Source organism: Ailuropoda melanoleuca, chromosome 17 (assembly GCF_002007445.2).
Source record: "Ailuropoda melanoleuca isolate Jingjing chromosome 17, ASM200744v2, whole genome shotgun sequence".
Classification (NCBI taxonomy): domain Eukaryota; kingdom Metazoa; phylum Chordata; class Mammalia; order Carnivora; family Ursidae; genus Ailuropoda; species Ailuropoda melanoleuca.
The window spans coordinates 3,060,064-3,086,659 of NC_048234.1; the positions used below are offsets into that span (position 1 = coordinate 3,060,064).

Consider the following 26,596-nt stretch of genomic DNA (forward strand, 5'->3'; position numbering starts at 1 on the left):
TCCTTTAGTTTCTTAATGCCTACAGTGTCAATAAGCGGTAGGTAGTATTATCCCCATTTTATAGGTCAGAAAACTGAGGCATGGAGAGTTTGAGTTTTGTCCAAAGTCTTAGAACTTTTCAGTTGGGGGGTGCCTGGGTAGTTCAGTCGGTTAAGCATCTGCCTTCGGCTCAGGTCATGATCTTGGGGTCCTGGGATCGACCCCGCATTGGGCTCCCTGCTCAGAGGGGAGTCTATTTCTGTCTCTCCTTCTGCTCCTTCCCCCTGCTCGTGCTCTCTCTCTCAGATTAGAAAAAAAAAAAATCTTAAAAAACTTTTCAGTTTGTATTCAGACCCTGGTCTGTTTTCCAAAACCTTAACTCTGCTACCACTGTGTGGGTCCTGCTTGGCTTCTTTAGGTTTTTTCCTTTTTGGTTCTATGTAAATAGTTTTGTATTAGGCATATAGTAACACTGCATATGTGCACACATTATAAAGTAGGGACTATTTTCTTCTTTATGATATTCTGCATTCTTTTTCTTTTTTTTAAAAGATTTTATTTATTTATTTGACAGAGATAGAGACAGCCAGCGAGAGAGGGAACACAAGCAGGGGGAGTGGGAGAGGAAGAAGCAGGCTCATAGCGGAGGAGCCTGCTGTTGGGGCTCGATCCCACAACGCCGGGATCACGCCCCGAGCCGAAGGCAGATGCTTAACTGCTGTGCCACCCAGGCGCCCCATGATATTCTGCATTCTATCACGTACTAAAAAAAGAGGGAAGAAGAATTTTTTATTTTTATTTCTTTTAAAGATTTTATTTATTAGAGAGTGTAAGCTGGGGGGGCAGCAGGCAGAGGGAGAGGGAGAAGTAGGCTCCCTGCCCTGTGATGGCGGAACTCGATCCCAGGACCCTGGGATCATGACCTGAGCTGAAGGCAGACGCTTAACCAATGGAGCCACCCAGGCGCTCTGGGAAGAATTTTAAAGGAAAGTATATAATCACTATATGCATAATATGTATACAGCGGTCTAACTCCCCACCCCTCCCCCAGCCCCTAGAAACACCATCGTCCTTTCTGTGTCTATGAATCTGACAACTCTAGGAACCTCATGTACGTGGGGTCGTACAGTATTTGTCCTTTTGTGACGGGCTCATTTTCACTTAGTGTAATGTGCTGGATCATCCATGTGGTAGCAGGTGTCAGAATGTCCTTCCTGTTTAAGGCCGAGTAAGATCACCCTATATGCATGTACCTCATTTTCTTTATTCATTACCCACGGGTAGACATTGGGTACATACCCAGAGATGGGATAACTTTGTATCCTTTTTAAATGCGTTCTGTAGGTCGGTTGTGTAACTGGAAAAGAAAATGTTAATTTTGGCTTAAAAATTCGGTATTTGAAAGGAGGAAAAAAATTACAACTATTTTGAATTACTTCCTTTCTAAAACAAAATAGTGCATTTTGATAATTAAAAATACATTTAAAATTACAAAAATGTACTTCATTGATTTTGCAGTAATCCCCTAAGTACATTGTTTCAAAATAAAAGCAAATGAGTTGAAAAGTATTTATTTTTGTGTCAGATAGGCTTACTGCGATTTCTTCTTTGGAATCCACCCCCCCCCTTTTTTTTTTTTCACGTGTGAGCATAGTTAGCTGTTCTCTTAGGTAAGAGCGTTTGTATCAGTCCTTGCATTTTTAAATTATTCTCAAAGACCATTTAGACAATAGGGTTGTCATTTATATACCCCGAAAAATAAAAAGTGTTACATAGGAAACTGTTTTTGAGAAATCGTCATTTAGGAAGAATGGCTTTATGGCGTTTCACAGGTGACTTTGCTGGATGGATTTGCTTCCTCTGGTGAGTTTTATTACCTGTGCTCCATTTTGCAGATTTAAGACAAGAACTGGCAGTTCGGGAAAGACAACAGGAAGTAACCAGAAAGTCGGCCCCCAGTTCTCCCACCCTCGATTGTGAAAAGATGGACTCCGCGGTCCAGGCCTCACTTTCTTTGCCGGCCACTCCTGTTGGCAAGGGCACGGAGAACAGTTTTCCTTCACCGAAAGGTTTGCAATGACTTTTCTTTCTGAACCTGCGGGAGAGAATGCAGCCGGGGAGGGCTTGCTGGGGAAGCAGAGTGAGGCGCGTGTAGCAGTGGCTTCGGCGTGGACGGCCGTGAGCTCACGTGCGCTGTGAGGCGCGAGAAGAGGTTGTACGGGGAGCAGGGTGACGGTGGCCACATGTCAGATGAGCGGCTCAGTCTGTCGAGATGTGAAAAAGTTAAAGGTTTTCAGGCAAAGTCGATCTTTTGATGCTGGCAGTAATCCACGCTCAGGCCAGAAACTTGAAAAAGAAGAGAGTGGCCCGTCTGCCGTCTTGCCCCTGCACGCCGACTGTGCTAACCCCGACCTTCCGCCACGTGTGCTCGTTTGCACACACCTCCTTGTTGCACCCGCCTTCGGGGATCATCTGTAAACACGGTTTCTTTCTTTTGCCACTGAGCCGATCCCGGAGGACTAGACGCCTTCACACGCAGACTGTACCGAGACTGGTCGAGCTGCCAGTGAGACTCGTGTAACACTGGCCCCGGCGGACCATTCTCTTACATGCCCCCAGGGCTGCTGTTTTCAGAGGTGACATTTGGAGTCACCGATGACTAGTACTTAGAGAATGTTCTGTCGCCATCAGCAGAGGTGTTTTGTTGTGTTTTGTTTAATCCAGAGAAGCAGAAAGAGTGCTTAGCGGCCACTGCGTAAAAGCTTGGAGCAGAACCCAAACTCTTTATTTGGATTTGTTTAGTTTTTTACAGCTTGTAGGCGGTTCAGCAACTCCCACTCCTCCATACTTTTTTCTTCCCAAAACGAAGCTCTTTCTTCCCCTGTCTTTTTTAAAGAAAGGATTTTATCTTCCAGAGTGATAGGAGAAGGCTTTCTCTCTGGGCAGTTAGTGAAGTAAGCATTCCGTGTCTGTGCCACCCAGTCCCGTAGCCACTAACCGCGGGTGCCTGTTGACATTTTTATTAATGTGAGTTAAAATTTAAAATTCAGTGTCTCGGTTGCATTAGCCAAATTTCAGGTGCTCAGTAGCCCTTGAATAGATAACTCATCCTCCCTTCACCTCGGTATGAGGTGAAATTTGGTAAGAAGTACGAAAATGCGTCATAGGTGTTGTTATCTGTACTCGTGCCGAGTTTGCTGCTGAGGCCCTAGAACAGGCCGGGGTGTAGATGGTAGCACTCGTCAGGAACCCTCACTGTCCGTGTTTCAGAATGGCCACCTGGGCATTTGAGGATCTCAGAATTACCAACATTCGAGAATTAACAAAGGTTTGCTTTTAGGTACTAATTAGAATTCTGCAGCTAAGCTCTGGAAATCTGTTAGTTGAGCACGAATCCAAATAGTCTGGAGCTTCAGTCGAGGTTAATACCCAGAGAGGTGCACGTCCTGTAATAGCTCATTAGAGTTTTAATTCAGGGACTTGGCTGCGGTGAGCCGGGTGAGGTCAGTGGGACACAGAGTTTGCTTATGCTGCCACAGGATTAAGCTATGTCAACCCCAAGGCAGGAATATCTGTCCAGGTAGACACATTTCTGGCCTGGACCTGATGGCACGAACTTTCACTAACCTGAAAGCCGCTGCGACCTGGCTCACAGCAGTTGCGTGACGAAGAAGTCAGCACAGGCCTGACGAGAAGCAGGAGATGAGAGAAATCAGTGCAAGATGGAGAGGGCTGAGCTCTGGGAAGTGGTCTGTCGTTAATTGCATTTTATTGATAACAGTGCCTGTTTCCAAAAAGCATTTGAGACAGCTTACCATAAAAGCACAGATTTCATAATTTGAGAATGAGGAAAAGCGAGATCTGGAAATCCCTGCTGAGAAAAGCGAAGCAGTTTATTTACATCCTGTTGCGCGCTGTTGTATGCCACGCATCATTCTGGCTGCCGGGAGTCTCCCGGTGAATGAGGCGAAGTCCCTGCCTTCAGTGAGGTGATGGTCTGAAGGCCAAGGACAGTGACGAGCAGCAGGAACCAAGCATTTACGTACTGATTAGCACTCTGTAGAAAGCAGATAAAAGAGTAGCAGCTAACGTTTCGTGAGCACTTACTATGTGCTAGGTATTTAGAAAGTGCATGAACTAATTTCAACTTCACAACGACTTTCTAAGTGCCGTTACCAGCACCACGTACGGGCCCCTGACTATCGCTCACGCAGCGTCAGAACAGCAGAGGCGGCTTTGCGTCTTGCTCAAGAGCTCTTAACCATCGTGTATATCACCTCAAAAATAAATTGAAGAAATGTGCCTGATTGAAACCTTTGCTGAGGGGCGTGCAAGAAGATGTGACTGTCACCCCGGACAACCGCGATTCTGAACGGGAAGCCTGTTGCAGTAGCCGCTGTCCCCAAATCAGTCAGCAATTTAAATTCCTAAAATAAATCAACACAGGGTTTTTTAAGTTGGCAAGTTGATTTTTTAAAGTTAGACTCTGAAGAATAAATGTGGCAAGAAAAGTTTGAATTAGGTAATAAAAAGATTTCTCCTTCAGGATACCATAGCATTTTAACATTGTAATGAAACCAGCATATTTCTGGTGGAACAGACTAGTAATTTAATGGAACTAAAATATATAGGGAATTCAGTATATGTAAAGTGCCATTTCAGATGAGATGAGTCTTCACGGCATGGTATTAGGACAATTGGCTATCCATTTGGATGAAAAAAATTAAGATATTTGATGAATTAAATGATCTAAATGTAAGAAAAAGAATAGAAAACATTAGGAGGAGATGTGAGCAACATTTTTATAATACTGAGGTGAGGAAGCCAAAACTTCCCCCACCAAAGCAGGAAGTTTGAAAGATAAACATCACACTCTGAAATTCAAGATCTAGGAGAGAAAGGGTGAATATCTGTAGTGTTTAGTGCCCTTGCCCATTGATTAAAGGAAAGACAACCCAGTAGACAAAGTGCAGAGGAGAAACATGATTTCCAGAAGAGGTTCAAATGTCTAGTTATTAAGGAAACAAAAGAGAAAATGACTATCAAATTGACAGAAAAAAAAGATAACGTCTAATATTATTAAGGCCATAGCCACACAGATTGCTGACATTGGCACAACCTTTTCGGAGAGCATTTTGGCAGGATCTCTTAAGGTGAAAAAATGGGGCATGTCCTCTGATCCAGCAGTTCTATTTTTAGGACTCTTTTCTCTGGAAATACTTGTCTAGATGTCTTAAGGATACGTGTCCTTTTAGCATCATTCGTGATGTAAAATTGGATATAGTCTCAATATCCATTAGTGGAAGGAGACAGTTCAACGTATTTATGGTGTCTCCACTTGATAGCTTATGTCCCTAGTCTGGAATACTGTATTGATTTGTCATTGAGCATATGCTGCTCAGTGACACCCGGCAACAAAGGGGAAAGACACCTGCAAGTGTCATCACTCACCTTTTCTTTCTCTGTAGCGATACCAAACGGTTTTGGTGCCAGTCCGCTAACTCCTTCCGCGAGGATATCAGCACTCAACATCGTGGGGGATCTCTTACGGAAAGTAGGGGTGAGTAGTCAGTTATTTAGCCCTAGATACTTAACTGCCACAGTGTTGATTTCTGAATTTGGAGTGAGAGAAGGGGAAAGGGTTCCTTCTGTGGTACAGGCTGTGATGAGACAGTGATCAGCCGAGACGGCTCCAGATTAACACGCCAGGGCTCAGGCTCGCTGGGGCCCCTGCAGAAGAAGAATGCCCTGGAGATCCTCCTGGGCATTCCTTGGTTTCCCTTTGGCTGTTTCTACATCATGACTCCTCCGTCTTTTCCTAAGATAACTGTTTCCAGGCCTGCTGTGTGTTTTATACCACTCTTGGATCCTGTTCTTGCCGTGGTCCGCCCTCCCTGTGGCCTCCCCCTGAGCTTTCTCCCCGGAGGACGTCAGCACTGGCCCTCAGACGGGACTTTGTGGTCTTAGTCCCACCCGTCTCCCTGCTCCTTAGCCACTTTGGCTTCTGTGCTGTCTCCTTGGCTCTAACCTTGGCTTCCGGAACATTGGCTGTTGAAATCTTACCCTTGTCTGTCTGCGTACTCCGTGTTTCCCTCTGTAGATAACCTGCTCTTTGACCCTATCAACAGCAGGGCTCTTGGGCTGAACTGAGTGAGAGCCGCCTCTTGCTTTCATTTCTTTCCTGCTCAGCGGTGATCCCACAGATGGCTTCTTCTGTCGCTGCTGCCTCATGGCTTTTAGGCCGTGGAGGAGACCTGCAGTCTGGCTCCATGCAGCAGTCGGAGCTCTCCCCTGAATCTGGATCGTGGGAAGCATTTAGATAACGGTGTGGATTGACACCTCTGAGAAGTCAGCGTCTCGGGCGTGGGTTCCCTTTCCTGTTTCCCTGGGCCACTTTTACCTCTCATTTCAGTATTCTACCCCTGAAACTGCCCACTGTCCATCACCCCTTCACTTGTTTGTGAGAGACATTTTCTGACAAAAGCAGAAACTGTTATATTTTACATAACGGAGAAATGGGAGGCCTTTTCTGGCTCATAAAATTATTTTTTGACCATCAGATTAATTCTAAATCTGCATTTTAACATTGCTATAAAAAGCAACGTGCACAAATTGTTTCACACAGTCCATAGAATAATTTTCCCCCCTAACATAACTGTTTTTAAAAATCCTGATTGTTGTAAGAGTTGTGGTATTTGGCTCCGTAACTCAAAATAACGTGCTTATTTTTTGATGCCTTGACTTACCAACTTTAAGCAAAAAGATGACAAATTTAACTGCCACTTCCCACTTTTTAATTTTTTTCTTCTTTTGGTAATTTTAAAACTTTAAATGGCATGCTTAAGCCTCTGTTTCTGGGTGTATTAGACTGTATCTCAGCTCCGTGTTGTATGTGTGTGTCTTTCTCTCTGTCCCATCTTGAACTCTCCCATTAGTTGGTTCTGAAAATTGAAAATTAGCTTCAACAGTGTTCTGCCCATGTGTGGATTGTAGTCTGCAGAATCCTAGAGGAGGAGCTGGGCTCCTGGGTTGCTTTCTCTCTGCCACTCAGCAGATGTTTCAGGCATTTTTTTTTATTATTATTTACTCAAAATCATACCAAGTGTTTTCATTTTTTTTTATCAGAGCTGACTTGTATGCTTTTTCCTTTTCCTGGCGTTCTTATTTACTTTCTTCTTGTGGGTAGAAGAAACCTACCCTTTCTTGGCTGCGTCTCGTGTCTGAGGCTTCTCACTCGGCGCCCTCTCTGCCGGGCGCTCTGAGCAGGCTGGCACACAGCCCCATTTCTCTCCCCTGGTTACTCCTGCCTGTTCCTGGGCTTCACGTCCCCCGTTCTCTGGTCCTTGTTTGTTTTGCATATGACGTTAGGTAATTTATTTAGAAGTGGTGCAGAAAGGTGACCTTGGGAGTCCTCACATGGGTTTGTTCATCCGGCTGACCGTCCGCCTTCCAAGATGTCATCGGGACTCTGGGTCTGTGGTTATCTGCCAGCCCCCGCATGCTCTTCGGAGTGTCTCCCTTTCTACCTCTTTGTCCTCCTTTGTCCACGGGCTTGAACTGGAGGCTCCAGCCCCACCCCTGCACCCTCCTCCACTGAGAAAGCAAGGCCATCTGATTACCACTTGTCTGTTCTCTTCTCTGACGTCTGTTGCTACTCTCCTAATATCACCTCTGCTCGTAGCCATTCTTCCTCTTTATCTCAGTGGTCCAAGGGCCAAGTTACTGCCCACGGCTAATTTTGTCCCTCTGGGCCTCGGATCCCATCCCTTCCAGCCCTCTCATCGAGGTCTCCTGTGTTTTCGGCCTCTTACTGTATTTTAGTATTTGTACGTAATCTTTATGGATTGCACGTCAGGTTTTATAGACATACTTCCTATGTGACATTTGTGTATCACATATTATACAGGTTTTTAATCTTAAAAAGCAAAAGTAAAAGCAGTTACTCTTTAACCCTACATCTGTCTTTGGCTGTCACCCTCTTTCTGTCTTCCTTTCACAGCCGAGCTTTCTGAAAGCGTGTCTCCATTTATTGTTAGCATTTTTGACTGCGTTACCCGCTCCCCGCACATCCTGGTCTGGACTCTCCTCCCTGCTCGCTCCACCAGAATTGCTCACTGAGGAGCCTCGGCTGTCAAACCTGATGGATGCTATTCTGCCCTGCTTTTACGTGGAACATTCAACACTGGGGTTTTTTATTTTTTTAGCACTTTCCTCCCTTGCTCCTCTGATGCTGTGTCAGCTCTGCTTCCTGCCTTCCTGCTCATTCCTCTTTGTCATCTGGTTGGGTCTTCATTTGCCCACCCTTCCAGGGTTGATTTTGTTCAGAGTTCTGTCCTTGAATTCCTGATCTTATCATTCACAGCCTTGCCGTCTGCTACCTACTGGCTCTGAAATCTTCTAGCACGCTCTTTTCCCTGGTGCCGGACCCAGTACTTGCCCTTGCGTGTCTGTCCCTCTGAGGCCTCAGACCAGCTTGTGTCTGCTCTGTGATCACGTTCAGCAAGTGTTTGGATGGATGGATGCCTTGAATAAGGAAATTAATGGGTCTCCAGCAGTCCCCACCTCAGAAGGGAACACGGATGGGTCGAGAGACCTGGGATCTGCCTACTTGTGCCTCAGTTTTCTTAGTTGTAAGGTCAGGATTATGTCTGTATCCGTCAGTAATACCGAGAGGAATAACTGCATCATTCTGAGGTCATTAGGGGTCAGCGTAAACATTCCCTCTTTCTGTCAGAGAGGTGATTGACTGTGGCTTGAATGGCTACTGTTATCAACAAAGAGAGTGTAATTTTAGTCTTGAAATAGAAATGGTTTGAAATGCAGATTTTTATGTACAGCTACTGTTTTGACAACCCAATCATTCCTCCTCCTTTCCATAGGCTTTAGAATCCAAACTAGCAGCTTGCAGGAATTTTGCAAAGGACCAAGCATCACGAAAATCCTATATTTCAGGGAATGTTAACTGTGGGGTGACGAATGGCAGCGGCACAAAGTTCCCTCGGTCAGGACATACGTCTTTCTTTGACAAAGGGTAAGTCTTGGACTTTTTAAGTGATTTTTTGTTGTTGTTTTTTTTGAGTAGTAAAGTCACATGTTATTGAGTTTATTGAACTTTGAAAAGCTAAACTCAGTTTGATGACCCTCCCTGAAACAGTACCGTTCCGGTCTTAGGGGACGCAGGTCTGTTGTTGTCTTCTGGTCCCCGTGGGGTCTGTTGCCCCGAGAACTCTGACGCTTCTGTCTTGGGAAGCACTCTTGCAAGGGAGCAGTGCTTAGGCTCTGGGAATTAAAGACGACTGGTCACAGTTCTTGCTCTCAAGGCGCTTAAAGGCTGGTGGATTTTCTTGGCCGATATCCGGTAAGGGTAGAAGAGAGCGCCGTGGTCGTGTATGTGCAGACTTTGCAAGAACCTGTTGTCTGAAGATTTTAGAAAAGTATGAAACCACTGGATCGAATGCAGTTTAGGGGACACAAATTTTGTATGATGTGAAGATATATTTTGGGGAATTGACAGTTTTTTAAAAAGTGGCATAAGACTGAAATAGTGGTACGTCCTTAATGCAAAACAGTTTCAGTTGGTGCAGAGGTGTGTAAGGAGAGAGTAGGTGTTTTCTGTTTTCACACTATTTTTGCATCCTTCCACTTACCTCTTAGGCATGTAAAATCATACTTTTATGCATCTGCTATACGCTTGTAAATTTAATGGCATTAGACTCTAAATACGGCTCTGCAACGCGCTCCCCCCCCGCCCCCCATTGTGACTTATGGGGCCAGTATCTTTCCCTGTCAGTGCACAGTGTTCGCCCTCAAGTCAAAAAACAACACTGCGTGGTCGTACTTCGACTGGCTGTGCCTTCACTTAGCTACCAATCAGTCGGCACCCGTGGTCTGGCTGTGCTGACCGCGTTCCGTCAGGTAGCTGCTGTTGGAACAGCGTCGAGCCACCTGCTCCCTTGCTCCCGTCACTGTTTGGAGTTGGAGAGCCTGTTCTTGTTCTATAAAAACAGGACAGATACAAGTCTAGAGACGTTCACAGCTTCTTAAAGGAGCTTGTATTTTCTGCCTTCCTCAGTAACCGTGGCCCGTTTTGGAGGACTCGGCACACAGACCGCTCTGGAAAGCCTCTTTTTGTCGCCCTTGTGGGTTAGAGTGTTCTGGTTTCTCTCTGTCCCTGAAGGGACTCCTGCGCGAAGGGTACCTGTTTCATTAAGGAGCACATTCGAAAGTAGCGATATGTAGATCAGAACTTCATTCTAACCACTGGGGTTCCTCAGGGCGAGTAAGTATAAAATCAGCTTTCCTCAGGGTTAGGAGTTCCAGGCAACCTTGAGGAGCAGCCATTTTGTACTGTGATGGTGAGCGGAATAACGGAGATTTCACACGGAAGTTGCCATGTCTCCCAAGTAATACAGGGGAAGTTCTGAGGGTAGTCTTCCCGAGTGTTGAAAACAGCACAGTAATTTTGTCTAGCGTGTAATTAACCCCCAGTAGAACAGTCATGGGTCTTTGTCTGGAATCCTGTTTCTTGCCTCAGATGCCCTGTGACGTGAGAACGGGCAGGAACCAGAAACGGGTGGTTTGGGGCGATGCCTCTGACGCAGGGAGTCTCAGAACAGTCAGATGAAGGAGGGGTCGCTGTCTGTGCAGGCTCACTGCTCCTGGCTTCCACGTGGCCCCGGGCACGCGGCACTGGGGCGCCGCTGGCCCACAGACAGACCCCCGTCTCAGGGAGCTGGAGACGATGCAGGGTCACCCGGAACCAGGAGTTTGGGCTCTGTCATGGAGCCCCTGCCCCTGAGGAACATTCTGGATGCACGTGCAGGCTTTATTTCCTGAACCGACCTGGAGACGTGCTTCCTGAGAGAGACAGTTACAGATGATACCTAGTTTTGCTCTGAGTAGTACAAATTTTTAACTGCACTGTTTCCGTTACGGATTAACTATGCTTTTGTGGGCTGGCCTCAAGTGTTTAGTCGATACACTAAACAGATTGTACGTCCACACTCCAGTATTAACCTGCTTCTTGAACCACGTGTGTCTAGTTGCCGTATTCCTGGAGCTAACTGTGGTTCTGCTGTTCGTACCTCCTCGCTGCTTTGCTCTGGTCCTGGCTTTCTTCTGCCCCGCCTGGCTTTGAACCCTGGCCTTTCCTCCTGCTGGCCTGCTGACTAGACAAAGTCATGATGGTGTGTACCAGCCGCGACAGGAAGGGGGGATGCGTCCCAACCCCCAGCTCCATTGTGGAGTCTGGCAGTTCAAAAATGCCATTTCTTACAGAAGTGTGCAAGTGGGGAGCTTGCAGTGGTAGCGTGGGAGGAAACTCCATTTTCAAAAGCCTCCAGCTCGAGCTTGCCTGCCCTGCCTCCCACTCCCGAGGAGTGTGTGTGCGGCACCGGCCCCGTGTCTCCCCAGCACTCCCAGAGACCTGTGGGGGGCGGGGGGGCTCAGCAGACGAGGTGCGGGCGAAGGTGCATGCGCCTGCCCCGCCCGCGAGGTCCTGTGATGCCGTGAGGCCTGACCTCATGAAACCAGACGACACAACTTCTCATTAGGGGAGCGCATGTGGTTCGAAAATATTCTGTAAGTTCTGGTGGTTTGAGGGCTTCCTGGAAACAGGGTTTTATCTAGTCTGTGATGGCTTCTGCTAGGTTCTAGAATGTGGCTTGCTGGACCTCCTGCCTGGCCTTGCTCTGTGTCCTCCAACTACTGACAGCCCTTCGTGTCCCTCATCTGAACCTCACGTGTAGTACGCTCACTTGACTTCTCTCAAAAATGGTCTGTTCTCTCCATCATTTTCATTCAGCCTCTTAAATATCAGTTGCCCTGATTTGGTAAGCAAGTGTGATCTCACGGGCTGTGTGTAGGTGGGCGTAGACCAACTTTAGGGCACGCTGTGAAAATAGTACTTGTATTACTGTTTAATGTTTTTTCCTTTTTTTTTATCAGGCAAGAAAAAGTCATATTTCCCACGTTGTTCATGGGTAACTGAATTTGTTTGCTGTGTTCTTTTCCTCCTTTCTCCATCTGGGTGTGTGGTGGGAGACGCATTAACACGCTGGGTTTACTAACTGCATGGGGCCGACTCCGCTTTAACCAACTAACAGCCCGGCGTGAGCCTGACCCGACTCCGGCCCGTTAGTGCTGGTTCAGCTGTGCAGAGCACAGGGGGCTCGTGGCCATGGTCCCTGGGCGGTGGTGGCCAGCAGGCCTGGCGGCACTCCTGGTGTGGGGTTGGCGCTGTGGCCGTGCTGCCGCCGCTGGGAGTCCGGGTGTGAGGGTCGCGTGTCGCTGTCAGGCCCCGGGGTCACGTTTGACTTGATTTCCTTTTGACCAGAGTCTTCTGTTTTCTCAAGGCGGGCACCAGTGGTAATGGAGCCTTGCTGCCTGGGGACTCTTCCCTCTCTGCTCACTCTTGGATTCCCCGCGTACATCGGGACAGGAGATGGAGACGTGTGTGTGTGTACGCGTGTGCGTGTGATCTGCCCTTTCAGGGAGGCGCGTTTCCGTCTGCAGCGCTGGCTGGCGCTTGTCTGAGCATCGGCTCCTGCGGATCAGGAGCGAGTCCCCTCCGACGCCAGCTCTGGCCCGTCTCTCTCCTGCCCGCGGCCGCACTCGGGTGCCCCGGCCCTTGCTGCCGCTGGGTTTGGTCTGTGTGCTCTGCTGTGTCACGATAGGCTTGTCGCCCTGCTGACCTGCTCCGCCCCCTCTCCACTCCTGCTGCTGTTTCACCACTGACCGGAGGCCCTGTGCTGACCTAGATTCGCTCTTTTTCACACTCTTGAGCTAGATGGTGGTGGTAGGACCATGACATCTCTGGAACCTTTTTTGGACAGACAATTTCCAGATCTGTCTCCATTCCTGTTCGTTCCCTCTCCATTCAGTCCTGTGTCGTCCACTGGGACATTTCCCTGCGGCTCTTTCGCCGCTCCCGAAGCCCAAGTGGTGAGTACACCTCTTGGAACCCTGCCCCCAAGGCACGGCTTTGCCATTGCCGGAAGGGACCTCACCAGACCGCTGTTTCCACCTGTGAGGTCCACTTTCTTCTCCCTCTGGCCTTTTTTCGTCCCACTCCTCATCTCAGAAGACAGTGCTAGGTGCGAGCCTGGCAGGTTATGCTCTCTGTGCTGCATCCAGCCTTCACGTCAAGGATTCTCATTTCTGTCCACACAGGGAAATGGCCCGTCGAGTTTCTTGTTCTCCTTTTCTCTGCTGGTTGCCACTGCTGCTTTTTCCCACGAGAGCTGAGCCGCGTCGGGAGCACGAGAGTTGCTGCTCGCGGAGGGCCGTCAGGTGTCCTCTAGCCAGGAGGAGCCTGGGAAGGGGGACTGTGGCCTGAGCGCCCACTGACAGGTTCAGGGGGTGAGCTCAGGCTGGATTTCGCTTGCTTTGGTTTCTTCAGCAGAACAATAGGGATGAGTTTGCTGTTTTGTTAAAATGGTCTGTCTGGCTTGAGACTGTAGGAATCCCAGCCCGAAAACCTGCGCGTGGGGCCCTTGTCGTGGGGCTTCCACATGTCCCTGTGGGATGGGGCCAGGTGGTCCTTGGTGCCCAGTGGGGCTTGTCCTGCGGCCGCCGTGCTCGGAGAGGCCGGAGTGTGATGTTCGCATGTTTGAAGCTGAGGCTGTATGTGAGGCCCGCCTGGTTCTCGCTGAGGTTCTGGAACTAGCCAGACACATGGCAGATGGGCTGATGCTGGGAGGGCTGCAGGGGCACGCGGGCTGTGGGCCCAGCCCCGAGAAGAGGCACGGGCGCAGGTAGCCGTGGGAGGATGGGGACGGGTGGTTGAGAGGCCCAGAAAGACCAGGGAAGGTCCCGGGTGCACATCACTGGGGGAGGAAGTGGCGTTCCTGAGGCTCTCCTGTTGCTCTTGGCCTGTGTGTGGGCGGCTTGCTTTCCGGCTCAACTACTGTACCGGGACGTTAGAAACTTGGGACGTTAACTCTTTCTTCAAAGTGATCAGGGGTCCTTCCTCGTCTCTGCATGCCTGCTTCTCTGAGATCACACTGCTTCTTCAGTGTCTGGAACGGTACCTTTGTAGCGAATGTGTGTCTACCCCNGTCCCCCCCCCCCCCCCCGCCTTTTTTAAGAGAACCTCTCTCCTTGAGCCTGTCCTCAAGTCCCTGGCCCCCTCTGATGAGCAGGTGGGGGGACAGCGATGGCACGTATGGTGCACTGCAGCCCCCAGTTGGCTGCACCCCCAAATTGCTACGGGCCAAATCTTCCTGGGAAGGGCTTTGGTATGGAAGGGCTGGACTGGCTAAGAGAGAGAGAGAGAGAGAGAGAGAGATTGATTCCAGGACTTGCTCTCCTTTCCCTCGCTGCTTCTGGTGGCTGTGCGGGGCCGGGGGGCGGGGCCGGGGGGCGGGGCCGGTGCTCTGCATTCCTGCGCCTGGGTGCTGGGCCCGGCGGCAGGCTCTGGCTGGGTTGGGGCGGGCAGGGCACTCGCACATCCGCAGAGACCCCTACCAGTATTGCCAAACAATTTAACAGAGTTATTTCTCTCCCCTTTATGAAGATATTTGTGTGCATTGTAAGGAGATTTGGAAAACAATAAAAAAGTGGAAAGTAGTAAACAAAATTACCCACTACCCAGATGGAGGAAGAGTAACCATTATTAAATTTTCTTTCTAGAACATATATGATTTTATATACACGTGTGTGTGTGTGTAGCTCCCCACGGTTTAGCTACATAGACGTCAGGTCCACAGAAGAGGTTGTAATTTAGAATCTGGAATGTATACCACTTTTTTTTCCTTCACATCATTGAACATATACAGTTTGGTGACCTACTGCTTTTACGACCTAGCGTTCGTTACATTCCGAGTATTTTCCCGTGCTGTTACAGAACTCTGTGGACTGTGTTTTTAATGGCCGTGTAATCCTCATCGCTTAGTTGTACCGCTGTTTCTTGAGCTAGTTCCCTACCGGCAGACATTTAGACCAGCTCTGGGGGGAAGTCAGGGCTGTGGTGGCAGTGGCTGGCAGGATGAAGTCGTGGGGAAGGGAGCACGTGAGCGCGTTGCCCTCTGTTCTCCGATTTCTCAGTCTCTGGCAAGCTGATGCTTCCCAGGCACCTCTCTTCCTGGGGCCGCTGTGATTCCGCCCTGGGCAGGAAGAGGGGTGGTTACAGAGAGCAAGTGCATTTCTTGTTGTGTGTCGAGTGATTTTAAATGACCGTGTCTCTCTCTCTCTCTCTCTCCCTCCCTCCCCCCTCTCCTCCCTTCCCCTCTCTGCTCTGGTCACCCCCACAGGGCAGTAAACGGCTTTGACCCAGCACCGCCGCCTCCTGGTCTGGGCTCCTCGCGCCCGTCGTCAGCACCGGGTATGCTGCCTCTCAGTGTGTGAGTGCCCGGCCTCCCGGTGGGGGCTCCTGCCCTCCTCCAGCAGCCCAGGACACCCACGCCTCACCCCTCGGTGCCTGGGCCCAGCCTGGGCCCCTGCGTCTGCCTCCCCATGGCCGGCAGAGGGCAGGCTGCATGCGGTGGCGGCTGCCGGGCCCTGCCCAGCCCCAGGACTCTGCGCGATATCAATGCTGGCTATTTTCTCTTCTCGCCGTGGTGCCGTTGGTTTCACGTGATTGCACTTTTGTGGGTCACAAGGTGATACGTACGTGTATTCCTTGGTCGCTGGATGCAGACGTACCCGTTCATCGCACCTGCCTCGTAGCTCCCCCCTGCTGTACCGATAGGACTTAGTGAAGACATTGCAGACCTTCTAGAAGTTTTCCCCCAGATCAGGTCAACACGTGCCCTCCTCCTAAGCTCCCACCCAAGCATCTTCAGTGCTCACGATCATGTGTCCCCCAGCTCCACTCCCCACAGTTTGGCCTGTTGCTGGCACAGAGTCAGGAAGGTCACTGAATTAGGGAACGTTTCTGCACCTTCTGGTTTTACTTTAACAGTTATCATTCCATAGACTCGCCGCCCAGAGCAGCGAAATGCCCATGTGAACCCCAGATCGCAGGAGCCTCCGGGGCCGGGTGCATGCAGCGCGGAGCCTCTGCTGTGTCCCCGTCCTCCGCGTGGCTCCCGGTGGGGGCAGGGCAGCCTCCTTGCCAGCTTTCTGGTCCTTCAGTTAAGTGACATCTTTCAGAGCATTGTGTTTGTCTTCCGGGGGCCTGTCCCGCTGTGTTAGGGTCGCGTGGCCTGAGTCGGGGGCTGGCGGGCGCCGGCGCCGGCTCCGGGCCGACCACACGTGGGGGTCCTGTGTCTCCTTTGATTCCTCTCATGCTGCATTGACTGTTTACATTTGTTTTATTGTACATAGGTTTGTAAACATTATTGCCTAAGATATTTGTACATAACTTGGGCTTTGTAGCTTTTATTTATTCGGAATTCATATGGCATGTTAACGACTGAGGGCGTCCTGCTCTGGGCGGCCGTACGGGGTCATCATGTGGGTAAANGGTCCCCCCCCCCCCCCCCGCCTTTTTTAAGAGAACCTCTCTCCTTGAGCCTGTCCTCAAGTCCCTGGCCCCCTCTGATGAGCAGGTGGGGGGACAGCGATGGCACGTATGGTGCACTGCAGCCCCCAGTTGGCTGCACCCCCAAATTGCTACGGGCCAAATCTTCCTGGGAAGGGCTTTGGTATGGAAGGGCTGGACTGGCTAAGAGAGAGAGAGAGAGAGAGAGAGAGATTGATTCCAGGACTTGCTCTCCTTTCCCTCGCTGCTTCTGGTGGCTGTGCGGGGCCGGGGGGCGGGGCCGGGGGGCGGGGCCGGTGCTCTGCATTCCTGCGCCTGGGTGCTGGGCCCGGCGGCAGGCTCTGGCTGGGTTGGGGCGGGCAGGGCACTCGCACATCCGCAGAGACCCCTACCAGTATTGCCAAACAATTTAACAGAGTTATTTCTCTCCCCTTTATGAAGATATTTGTGTGCATTGTAAGGAGATTTGGAAAACAATAAAAAAGTGGAAAGTAGTAAACAAAATTACCCACTACCCAGATGGAGGAAGAGTAACCATTATTAAATTTTCTTTCTAGAACATATATGATTTTATATACACGTGTGTGTGTGTGTAGCTCCCCACGGTTTAGCTACATAGACGTCAGGTCCACAGAAGAGGTTGTAATTTAGAATCTGGAATGTATACCACTTTTTTTTCCTTCACATCATTGAACATATACAGTTTGGTGACCTACTGCTTTTACGACCTAGCGTTCGTTACATTCCGAGTATTTTCCCGTGCTGTTACAGAACTCTGTGGACTGTGTTTTTAATGGCCGTGTAATCCTCATCGCTTAGTTGTACCGCTGTTTCTTGAGCTAGTTCCCTACCGGCAGACATTTAGACCAGCTCTGGGGGGAAGTCAGGGCTGTGGTGGCAGTGGCTGGCAGGATGAAGTCGTGGGGAAGGGAGCACGTGAGCGCGTTGCCCTCTGTTCTCCGATTTCTCAGTCTCTGGCAAGCTGATGCTTCCCAGGCACCTCTCTTCCTGGGGCCGCTGTGATTCCGCCCTGGGCAGGAAGAGGGGTGGTTACAGAGAGCAAGTGCATTTCTTGTTGTGTGTCGAGTGATTTTAAATGACCGTGTCTCTCTCTCTCTCTCTCTCCCTCCCTCCCCCCTCTCCTCCCTTCCCCTCTCTGCTCTGGTCACCCCCACAGGGCAGTAAACGGCTTTGACCCAGCACCGCCGCCTCCTGGTCTGGGCTCCTCGCGCCCGTCGTCAGCACCGGGTATGCTGCCTCTCAGTGTGTGAGTGCCCGGCCTCCCGGTGGGGGCTCCTGCCCTCCTCCAGCAGCCCAGGACACCCACGCCTCACCCCTCGGTGCCTGGGCCCAGCCTGGGCCCCTGCGTCTGCCTCCCCATGGCCGGCAGAGGGCAGGCTGCATGCGGTGGCGGCTGCCGGGCCCTGCCCAGCCCCAGGACTCTGCGCGATATCAATGCTGGCTATTTTCTCTTCTCGCCGTGGTGCCGTTGGTTTCACGTGATTGCACTTTTGTGGGTCACAAGGTGATACGTACGTGTATTCCTTGGTCGCTGGATGCAGACGTACCCGTTCATCGCACCTGCCTCGTAGCTCCCCCCTGCTGTACCGATAGGACTTAGTGAAGACATTGCAGACCTTCTAGAAGTTTTCCCCCAGATCAGGTCAACACGTGCCCTCCTCCTAAGCTCCCACCCAAGCATCTTCAGTGCTCACGATCATGTGTCCCCCAGCTCCACTCCCCACAGTTTGGCCTGTTGCTGGCACAGAGTCAGGAAGGTCACTGAATTAGGGAACGTTTCTGCACCTTCTGGTTTTACTTTAACAGTTATCATTCCATAGACTCGCCGCCCAGAGCAGCGAAATGCCCATGTGAACCCCAGATCGCAGGAGCCTCCGGGGCCGGGTGCATGCAGCGCGGAGCCTCTGCTGTGTCCCCGTCCTCCGCGTGGCTCCCGGTGGGGGCAGGGCAGCCTCCTTGCCAGCTTTCTGGTCCTTCAGTTAAGTGACATCTTTCAGAGCATTGTGTTTGTCTTCCGGGGGCCTGTCCCGCTGTGTTAGGGTCGCGTGGCCTGAGTCGGGGGCTGGCGGGCGCCGGCGCCGGCTCCGGGCCGACCACACGTGGGGGTCCTGTGTCTCCTTTGATTCCTCTCATGCTGCATTGACTGTTTACATTTGTTTTATTGTACATAGGTTTGTAAACATTATTGCCTAAGATATTTGTACATAACTTGGGCTTTGTAGCTTTTATTTATTCGGAATTCATATGGCATGTTAACGACTGAGGGCGTCCTGCTCTGGGCGGCCGTACGGGGTCATCATGTGGGTAAAGAGAAAACAAGAAAGTACTTCCCCTCAAAAAATCTTTTAATGTGGAAACAATAAATTTCACAGAAAACAAAGGACCGACGTTGCTTTATTGGGTTTCTGCGGCCTGAGAGAGAAGACCCGGAATTCCAAAGCCAGGTCCAGAGCGGGCCCTCGGGCTCCGACACGGGATAAGCGGGTGACGGCCGGCGCGGGGACAAGCCCAGCGGCCTCTTGAGGAGGCGTCGGGTGCCCCTGCGGGCGTTCTCGAGCTGATTCCTGGGGCTGGTTTCTGCTTGTAGCTGTGCTGTCCGGGAGGGCCCCGTGGGGCGGTGGGAGAGGAGGGACCAGGCCGCCAAGGGAGGCCGGCTGCCGGGCTGTGGCTCCAGGAGCTGGTCGTCCGGCTGCGCTGCCGTTCATGACCCGCGTCCGTGTTTTGGGCCTGGACGTTCCTTGCGTCTGGGCTTCTCCGCCCTCAGGGTGGTGTTGGCAAGTGAGGGAGGGTACCGGTCGTGTGGTAGCAAAGACACGGGGTGACTGGGCGCGAGGAACGGGTAAACCGGGGCCCGTACGGGCCCGTCGCGTTCCGCACGCTGCTTCTAGTGACGAGCGCGGGCAAAGGGCACGGTCTGTAGTTTTAAAACTAGAAGGAAATGAAAAGTGAATCAAATTTGTAAGCGAATGAGAAACAATAAGGATACATTTTCAAAATTTTCTTCTGTTACTACGTGGGCAGGAATCGCTCCTGTTGGCTGTTTCTGGAGGTTGTGTCATGAGCTGATCATGCGAGAGACGCTCGCGGCGGCCGGTGCTGGGCCCAGTCGCGTAGCCGGCTGAGCGGCTGCAGGGAAAATTCCAGTCTCATGGATGGGCAGCAACTCCTACTTTCCTTCCCCACCAGCCCTGGAAGGACTGGATTCGATCAGAGGTGTAGGTGCCCGGCGGTCCTCTCTGTTCGTACGGGAGCCCCGGTCTGTGACAGAGGCAGAGCTGCTGCAGGTAAAGCAAGGGCCAGTTCGGGGCCCTGAGTCCTCGGCCCTGGCTCCGCGATGACTTCTCAGTGCCTTCCTAGCCCAGCGCTCCTGGCGTCGTCTCGTGCAGACCGTGTGTCTGTCGGCTGGGGCAGGGCCCTGGCTGCGGGAGCCCGTGTGTCGTGGGCCGGGAAGGTGTGGGCCAGGCCCCTGCGGGGGCAGCGGTATGCGACGGGCTCCTTCCCGGGCTTCTCGTGCGGAGACCCGCAAGTGTTGGGGTTTTGCAGCAGCGGCCCTGGCATATTATGAGCCCCCGAGGAAGCTGGTTGACTTCTGGTCTCACTTCAGCGTTCCGTTTGGATCGTGTGAGCTTCATACTCGCTCACGTAGAGCATCGGGCCGCCTGCGTGGAAGTCCCCGCCGGCTGTTTGCAGGTCAGCCTCCTGCCTCTGGTGGGTTCTCCCCCCACCCCGGGCTGCCTGACGCCTGGGTCAGCCTGGCTCTCACTGAAACCTTCAGGAAGGAGCCCTCCCCTGAGCGGGGTCCCCATGCCGCTGTCCTCTGCATGGAGGGGCTCCTCTTCCAGGTGCTGAAGGACCACCTGTTGCCTCCAAGTGTTTCCATCTTGCCCCCCTGCCCCCGCCGTGCTCCCGAAACGTCTTCCTGCAGGAGGGTAGGAGGCAGCATGCCACTTCCTTTCAGCCCAGAGTGGCCGGAAACCTGCTCAGGCAAGAGCAGAAACCGGAGGGGGGGATGTTGAGTCTCAGGGAGGACGGGAGGGTGGGATACAGGGGGCCTGAGAGCGGGGAGAGCGGCCCACCCGTTCACAGAAGGGAAGGCGGGCCCAGAGTGTAAGCGCCTGGCCTGAGCTCACCCGGCGAGTTCGCGGAAGAGCCAGGGTCGGGACGAGCTTGGGCTTTTTTTTTTTTTTTCTGCTTTATGCTCCGCTTTTCCAAACCGGAGGCCTCGCTGGCCTGGCCTCTTGTTTCCTGCCTCGGGAGATGAGCTGGTTTCGGACCCTTGGGAAGGATGAGCTTCGGGGCCGGTGCGACCTCTGTCGCCGGGGGGACAGGCTTCATCGGCCTTTGTCTCCCGCCTTGCCTCTGCTTCTCTCAGCTGTGCCAGGGCGCCGCTGGCCTCTCCCGGGAGCCTGGGGGACACTGGCACCCCTGGGGAAGGGGAGGTGTCCTGGGCGGAGCTGCGGCCCTGTCCTGCCTGGCCGGCCCCGCGAGCAGCCGTGCGAGCCCCGGTGGGAGCCAGGCCAGGAAGGGGGATGGTCGGAGAAGATGCTCAGAGCAGCCTTTGCCTCGTTCCGGCTTCACTTCCCGGCGGGCGGCTCTTGCATCTGCATCTGCCCGAGTTTGAAGTGGATTGAGAGCTCTCGCCTGACCTTACAGACGGAGGCCTGTTACTTGAGTCTGTCCGAAACACGGGCCGGGCCGGGAGGCATCTTTGTAAATCGTTTTCCTGTGACGTAGGGCATTTGCCCTGAAAACTGGTCCCACGACTGTTACAGGTGTGATCTGGGGGAAGACAGTAGGCCTTTTTTTAATTTTAAGGAAGAACAGTCCTCTTGAGTGAGTTAACAATGTAGGGATTTCCTTGATGAGGTAACGGGCGTGCAAAGAGGCAAATTTGAAGACAGAACACAGCCTCCAGTGCTGGTGTGGGGGGACCGCGTGGGTTTGAGCCACGTGTGCTTACGATTTGGAGCCCCGCTTCAGCCGTCCGTCCACACCCACCGAGTTACGTTAAGGTTTCCTGTCCGCTCTGAAGCCTTCCCCGAGGGAAACGAGATATAAACTGAACCGACATGTCACTTGCCTGTGGGGGGTGTTTTCTAAGAGAGAGTCCAGTTTGCTGCCCCCATCCTGCCTGGATCGTGATTCGCAGGTGGGAGGCCTGGGCCGTAGTGGGCTCCCGGGCACGTGCTTGGATTAACGGTCCGGTGAGAGGGGTCGCATGAGCTCAGAGCGCCACTGCGCCCTGTACGTAGACGAGGGACTTAAGAAACACTGGTTTTTATTTCAAAGAGGATGATTGCTTTAGCTGGGAGGAAGAAATCAGCAAATTGCATTGTCACCTAGAACTGAGGGGACTAGGTTCACTTTTATGTTATTGGTGTCACTAGATTATTCTCGGAGCCTTTGGTCAGCATAACAATGTGATAAGCTATGAAAACTCTTCTCTTTCTCCTTTTGGTTAAATAGCCCGTGGTAGTAAGAACAAGTAAAAGGATCTCGAGAGCAGTAACATGAATGTCTCGTGGCCGGGGAATGGCAGGATGACTTCCCCACAGAGCGGTTGTGAAGGAGGGGTGCAGACGTGCGGATACGCGGGCATAGGCGTGGCCAGTGGGAAATGGTGGGCACAGGCGAACAGCTTCATTAAAAAAAAAAAAATTAAGATGCAGATAGTTTGTGGGTTCTCTACATTTTTCTATAAAGTTGCCCCAATTCAATTTTTCCCCAAACTCATTTTTTAAAATGGAAGTAATGATACTGATTTTCTTTCATTGTCCAAGTTGGCCCAAAGACTGGGCCGAGAGGGCTGGAGATTCGAGCCAGCAGCATAGAGCAGGGGCTCTCGGACCCGCTGGATGACCAGCGGTCACCCTTGAGGAAGTTAAAAAGCCGGGTCCCCCCAGGCTCTGCCCCTGTACCCGCCAAATTTCACAGAATCTCAGACCCTGCACTTCCAAGACTCACCTTTCTTTTGTGAACCATTAAGAGAAATGTGCCAGTCGGAACTACAGAAACGCTTATTGAGACCTCTTACATTTATTGAAAGAGACTTTCTAGACTTTAGACTAAAATGTGAGAGAGATTCCTAAAACTTCACACCGGTGATTTGACGCTCTGAGCGTTTGTGACCTGGAGTTGTCTGTGTTTTCCCAAACTCTCTGTCTTCTGTGCCGTGGTGAGCGCTTGGGGGCGTAGCACTTCTGAAAACCATCTTCCACTGTTGGCTCCAGAAGTTTCTTCTAAGCTGCTGGTACTCATTCTGTAGCATCTGATGTTGGGCTCTCTTGACCTTACAGGGAGGAGTCTGGCAATGACACCCATGTCACCGTTGCCCCTACTTACGGCAGTTGCGGGATGCGTGAGACTTCACACGTGTGCCAACGCGGGCATGCTAGAGCTGGCACGGTGTGATACTTTGAGGGAGGGAGTGTGTGGTGGGCTGTTCCCGTCCAACCTGGTGTGTCCTGGTCTGATTGTGTCACATGACATCGTTTCTTGCGGTTCCTGGACGTCAGTGAGCAGGGGCGGAGCCATTAGGCTACTTTGAGAAAACAGACAAACCTCACTGGCGTAATGAAACAGACATGAATTTCTAGTTTCGGTAAAAGGTGGAAGGACACGGTCCCACTTTTTGCGGACGGTACGCAGGCACCATAATGTTGGCTTTGAAGACTGGCATCGTGTCAGTGCACCCTTATTGAGAGTTTGCCGATTTCCAACAAGAATCATAGGGGACATGTCGCACGACTGGCTAGATTCCCAAATGACAGCCAGCTGCACCCGGAAGCGGAGGGCCCGCCTGGCCCTTGCAGCCAACACAGGACACAGCATCCCAGAAACGTTTGGGAAGGCTCCCAGTGCAGATGTTGTCCCTTCCAGAGTGACGGGGAAGCCTGTGTGGGCAGGGACTCCCCTCCGGTCTCAGCCCCGCCTCTCCATGTTCCTAAAGGCTCCATCCTGTGGCCTGTTCCAGCATGGCTTTGGGAGGTAGTCAGGTTCCACCGGGACAGGGCGTGGTGTTCCTGGAGTGTGACAATTGTGAGCACGTCCTTCCCCGCCAACACCGGCTTTGGGAGGAAGGGGCCACAGGTGAGACTCAGCCGGATGGAGGGCTGCTGGGGAGCCCAGGTTGGCCATCTGGCTCACGCTTCAGCTGAGATGGGGTTTCCAGGGGTGGGCAGATTGGCGACAGGGCTCCAGTCTCTCCGACGGCAGGGTTTCAGAGGTGGACCCTCCAGCCAGCCTGGCTCGGAGTAGCTGTGTGATCCCCACAAGCCAATCCAGTCACCCCCAGCACGTCTGCCCTAGACGAGGGAGCGCCTGTGATGCGGCGGGGTGGACAGGGCGTCTAGTGTGGACCGCCGAGTGAAAACCCCAGCACATCCTCGCCGCGTCCCCACTTCATCTCAGCAGAGGACAGGGCTTCCCCGTCTGGCTGGAGCCCTTCTGGACAATGGGCCCCAGCACTGCTGGGCGGACGCCAGCTGGCCCCTCTGAGTCTCTGACACAGAGTCCAGCTCCCAGAAACCCTCTTCCTGGGGCTGCCAGCGCCCCGCCGTTCTATGAACTGCCTTTCCTCCGACGGTGAAGCAGTGGTTTGTCGAGTGAGGGAAGGTTCTTTCTGATCAGCGTCTTTGTGGAATCAGGAACCGCGACCAGCCCACGTAGGGTTCTCCTGGTTAGGCTGGCACGGGGCAGTTGAGCTGTCGGGGACAGTGTGGACGTTAACACCAGTGAGACCAGCCGACAAGGAGGAATTCATACTTTTTTGAGAAAAGCCTCTGAATTCCAGATCCCTGGGGAACTGAATGCCAGGGTGAGGACACGTGCGTGAAACGCGACCCTGCGTTTTGTGCCCGTTTGTTTTCACATTCCCACCGCGGCCAAGCAGCCTGGCCAGGCAGAGCCAGGCTGGCCCGAGCTGCGCTGACTGGTGACCGGAACCCTCCCGGAGGGTTCGTCTTGCCCTGAATTGCGCCGTTGTCCATTCACAGTTGGGTGTCCAGCCCCGGCGGCCCTTCCCCTCCCCACACGTCTACACGCTGAGGCCACCGCGAGAGCAGGACTTGGAGCCCAGACGGCCCAGAGCGCTAGCCCATCATCCGCCCGTTTCTGGCAGCACAGCGCCCTCCGAGACCGTGGGCCTTGCTGTCCCCATTTTCAGCCTGGGGGTTCCCAGCGTCCAACCAGGTCACAGGTGGGCCGAGAACAGAAGGTGAGAAGACAGATTCTATGTTCACGTGATTATTCTTGTTTATTGAGGTCTGTTTATTCTCAATGGGTGCTTTTTCCTCCAAGTAAACAGAGCAGGCGTAGATATCTATAATGAATAAATTTATTGTCTTACAAAAATCATTGTCTAGAAATATGGGAATACAAGAAAAAAGATATTTGCAGTCAGGTGTCTGGTGGTCAACAGCCAGTAGAATTCATAAAGGGGGAAAACCGAAGATTCCAACCCACATGACAAATTCTTCCTAACAGATGTTAAAGCTTTTAACCCAAAAGGTTTGTGTTTTCAAGCACGCTGCGGAGGATCAGGGATGTCTAAACACTGATGCGTTGTCACCGGATGTCTGTAATGCCACTTCGACTAGAGGTACAGGATATGAAGCAAATTGTTACAGAGGCAAGTCAGAGTTAGCATTGTCTTAGTACTGCAGTGTCTAAGGCACTTTCTGTAATGTCAGTTTGCTCACCTATCAACCGAAACCAGAATGCTAGATGTTCACTGTGACACTGTCCGAGGGAAGGGGGACAAAGGAACAGGGACTCACATCCACTGGCATGTCAACATTCACGCAGATGGTATTGGTTCCGGGGGCTCCGTCAGCCTCCCGGGCAAACCTGGAGTAAGTCTGGGACACAAAACCAAGATTTCCATTTTGGGCTCAAAGCAGCGGCTGAATTTGCAAGGTCAGCATGTGAGCCTGGCTGGAGAGGGAGGGCTCCCCTCCGTCCCCCGCGAGGGTCAGCCAGGCCGGAGGGTGTGGAGTCCGCGTAACGGCGGCAGCCTTGTGGCCGCTGTCCCTTCTGTGCACAGACCAGCCGAGGACAGTTCATGGGAAGAGATGCGGGGACACCACCAACTCAAGGGAGAGGGGCACGGTAACCCCATATGGACGCGGCTTCCCCCGCTGCCACCCACCCCCCCCTCATCTTGCCGAAGCCCCTTTCACAGTTTGCTCACTGAAATAGTGTTGATCATTATTGGAGGAAATCGGGGAGATAAGTGCAGTTTAGGGTCCACAATGTTCTAAGAGACTCGACGTGGCTGAGGAGTCGGGGGCCACACGAACACAGGACGAAGTCACCTGTCGTCTGGAGAGAGCATGCAGAGCGATGGGGCGGCTGCCCCAGTAACCCAGCCACGGGTAACAAGGCTCTGGACTTGGTCTGAAAAATGGTTCTCTTCTTAACGTGAGTTAGAAAATGGTCTCTCGACGAATATATGGAAAATAGATGCAATGAGGAGACTGTTTAATAGGTGTGTGTTTCGTGTGTGTATATATGGAAAAAGGGGAGCAGTTGTTCTTAAATCTGAAGTGGGGTACAGTACGGTTGGCCAGAAAGCCTTAAGACACGGTTGAATCCCAGTGCTGCCAGCTTCCTAGACGGGGCGGGGGCCGGGGGGTCCCACTGTATCGCCCCCGCGGGCTTCCTGGGGTGCTACTCGGACTGGGGCGGCTGCGTCTCGTTGACATCGCTGGTCTTGCTCTCCGTGTCATCGTCCGACAGCTCCAGGGAGGCCCCCTCGAGGTGCAGCTGGCGCCGGCCGGAGCGGCTCGACGAGAAGGTGATGGGGCCGCCTCGCCTGGGGAGAAGAGAGCGCGCACGCGTGGGGGTGAAGCTGGGAACGTACGGCCGTCAAGCTGTTTGGCCGCCCAGGGACGCCACCCTCGCACCCCTTCCGCGGGGCACGGCTGGGGGGCGGGGGGCACGATTCCAAAACGCTCTGTCCCCCTGTCCTCCAGCCCTGCCTGGCCGGCACCCGGCGGACCCCGAGTGGGGGGGCCCTCAGAGGACCGGGACGGTCCGGTGCGGCTGCGGCCGCTGCCACAGGAATAGGCAGGGAGCTGGACTGAGGCCGGGGTCACCTGCTCCCCGAGGGGCAGCTCGTCCTTACGTGATGGAGGCTTTGCAGGCCACAGGAGGTCTGTGCGGCACATGCTT

At 52.4% G+C, this 26,596-nt stretch overlaps 2 protein-coding genes across 11 annotated transcripts in view; one reads left to right on the forward strand and one right to left on the reverse strand.

Annotated features, from left to right (window-relative positions):
* Positions 1–26,251, forward strand: part of NDEL1 (nudE neurodevelopment protein 1 like 1) — a 54,974-nt gene extending 28,723 nt beyond the window's left edge. For 2 of the 8 annotated variants that reach the window (XM_002921148.4, XM_034646661.1), the window contains exons 6-9: positions 1,875–2,048; positions 5,448–5,539; positions 8,859–9,010; positions 15,231–16,374. In XM_002921148.4, coding sequence (XP_002921194.1) covers positions 1,875–2,048; positions 5,448–5,539; positions 8,859–9,010; positions 15,231–15,324 — 512 coding nt within the window. In that variant the 3' untranslated portion in view covers positions 15,325–16,374. Of the gene's footprint in view, positions 1–1,874; positions 2,049–5,447; positions 5,540–8,858; positions 9,016–11,925; positions 11,961–15,230; positions 16,375–24,417 lie in introns of those variants that run through there. The other 6 variants (XR_004621608.1, XM_034646663.1, XR_004621607.1 and 3 more) reach the window with 6 other exon arrangements.
* MYH10 (myosin heavy chain 10) overlaps positions 25,028–26,596 on the reverse strand; it is a 123,089-nt gene continuing 121,520 nt past the window's right edge. For 2 of the 3 annotated variants that reach the window (XM_034646660.1, XM_002921147.4), the window contains one exon: positions 26,093–26,237. In XM_034646660.1, the coding sequence (XP_034502551.1) occupies positions 26,093–26,237 (145 nt within the window). Of the gene's footprint in view, positions 26,238–26,596 lie in introns of all 3 variants that reach the window. The other variant, XM_019801732.2, reaches the window with a different exon arrangement.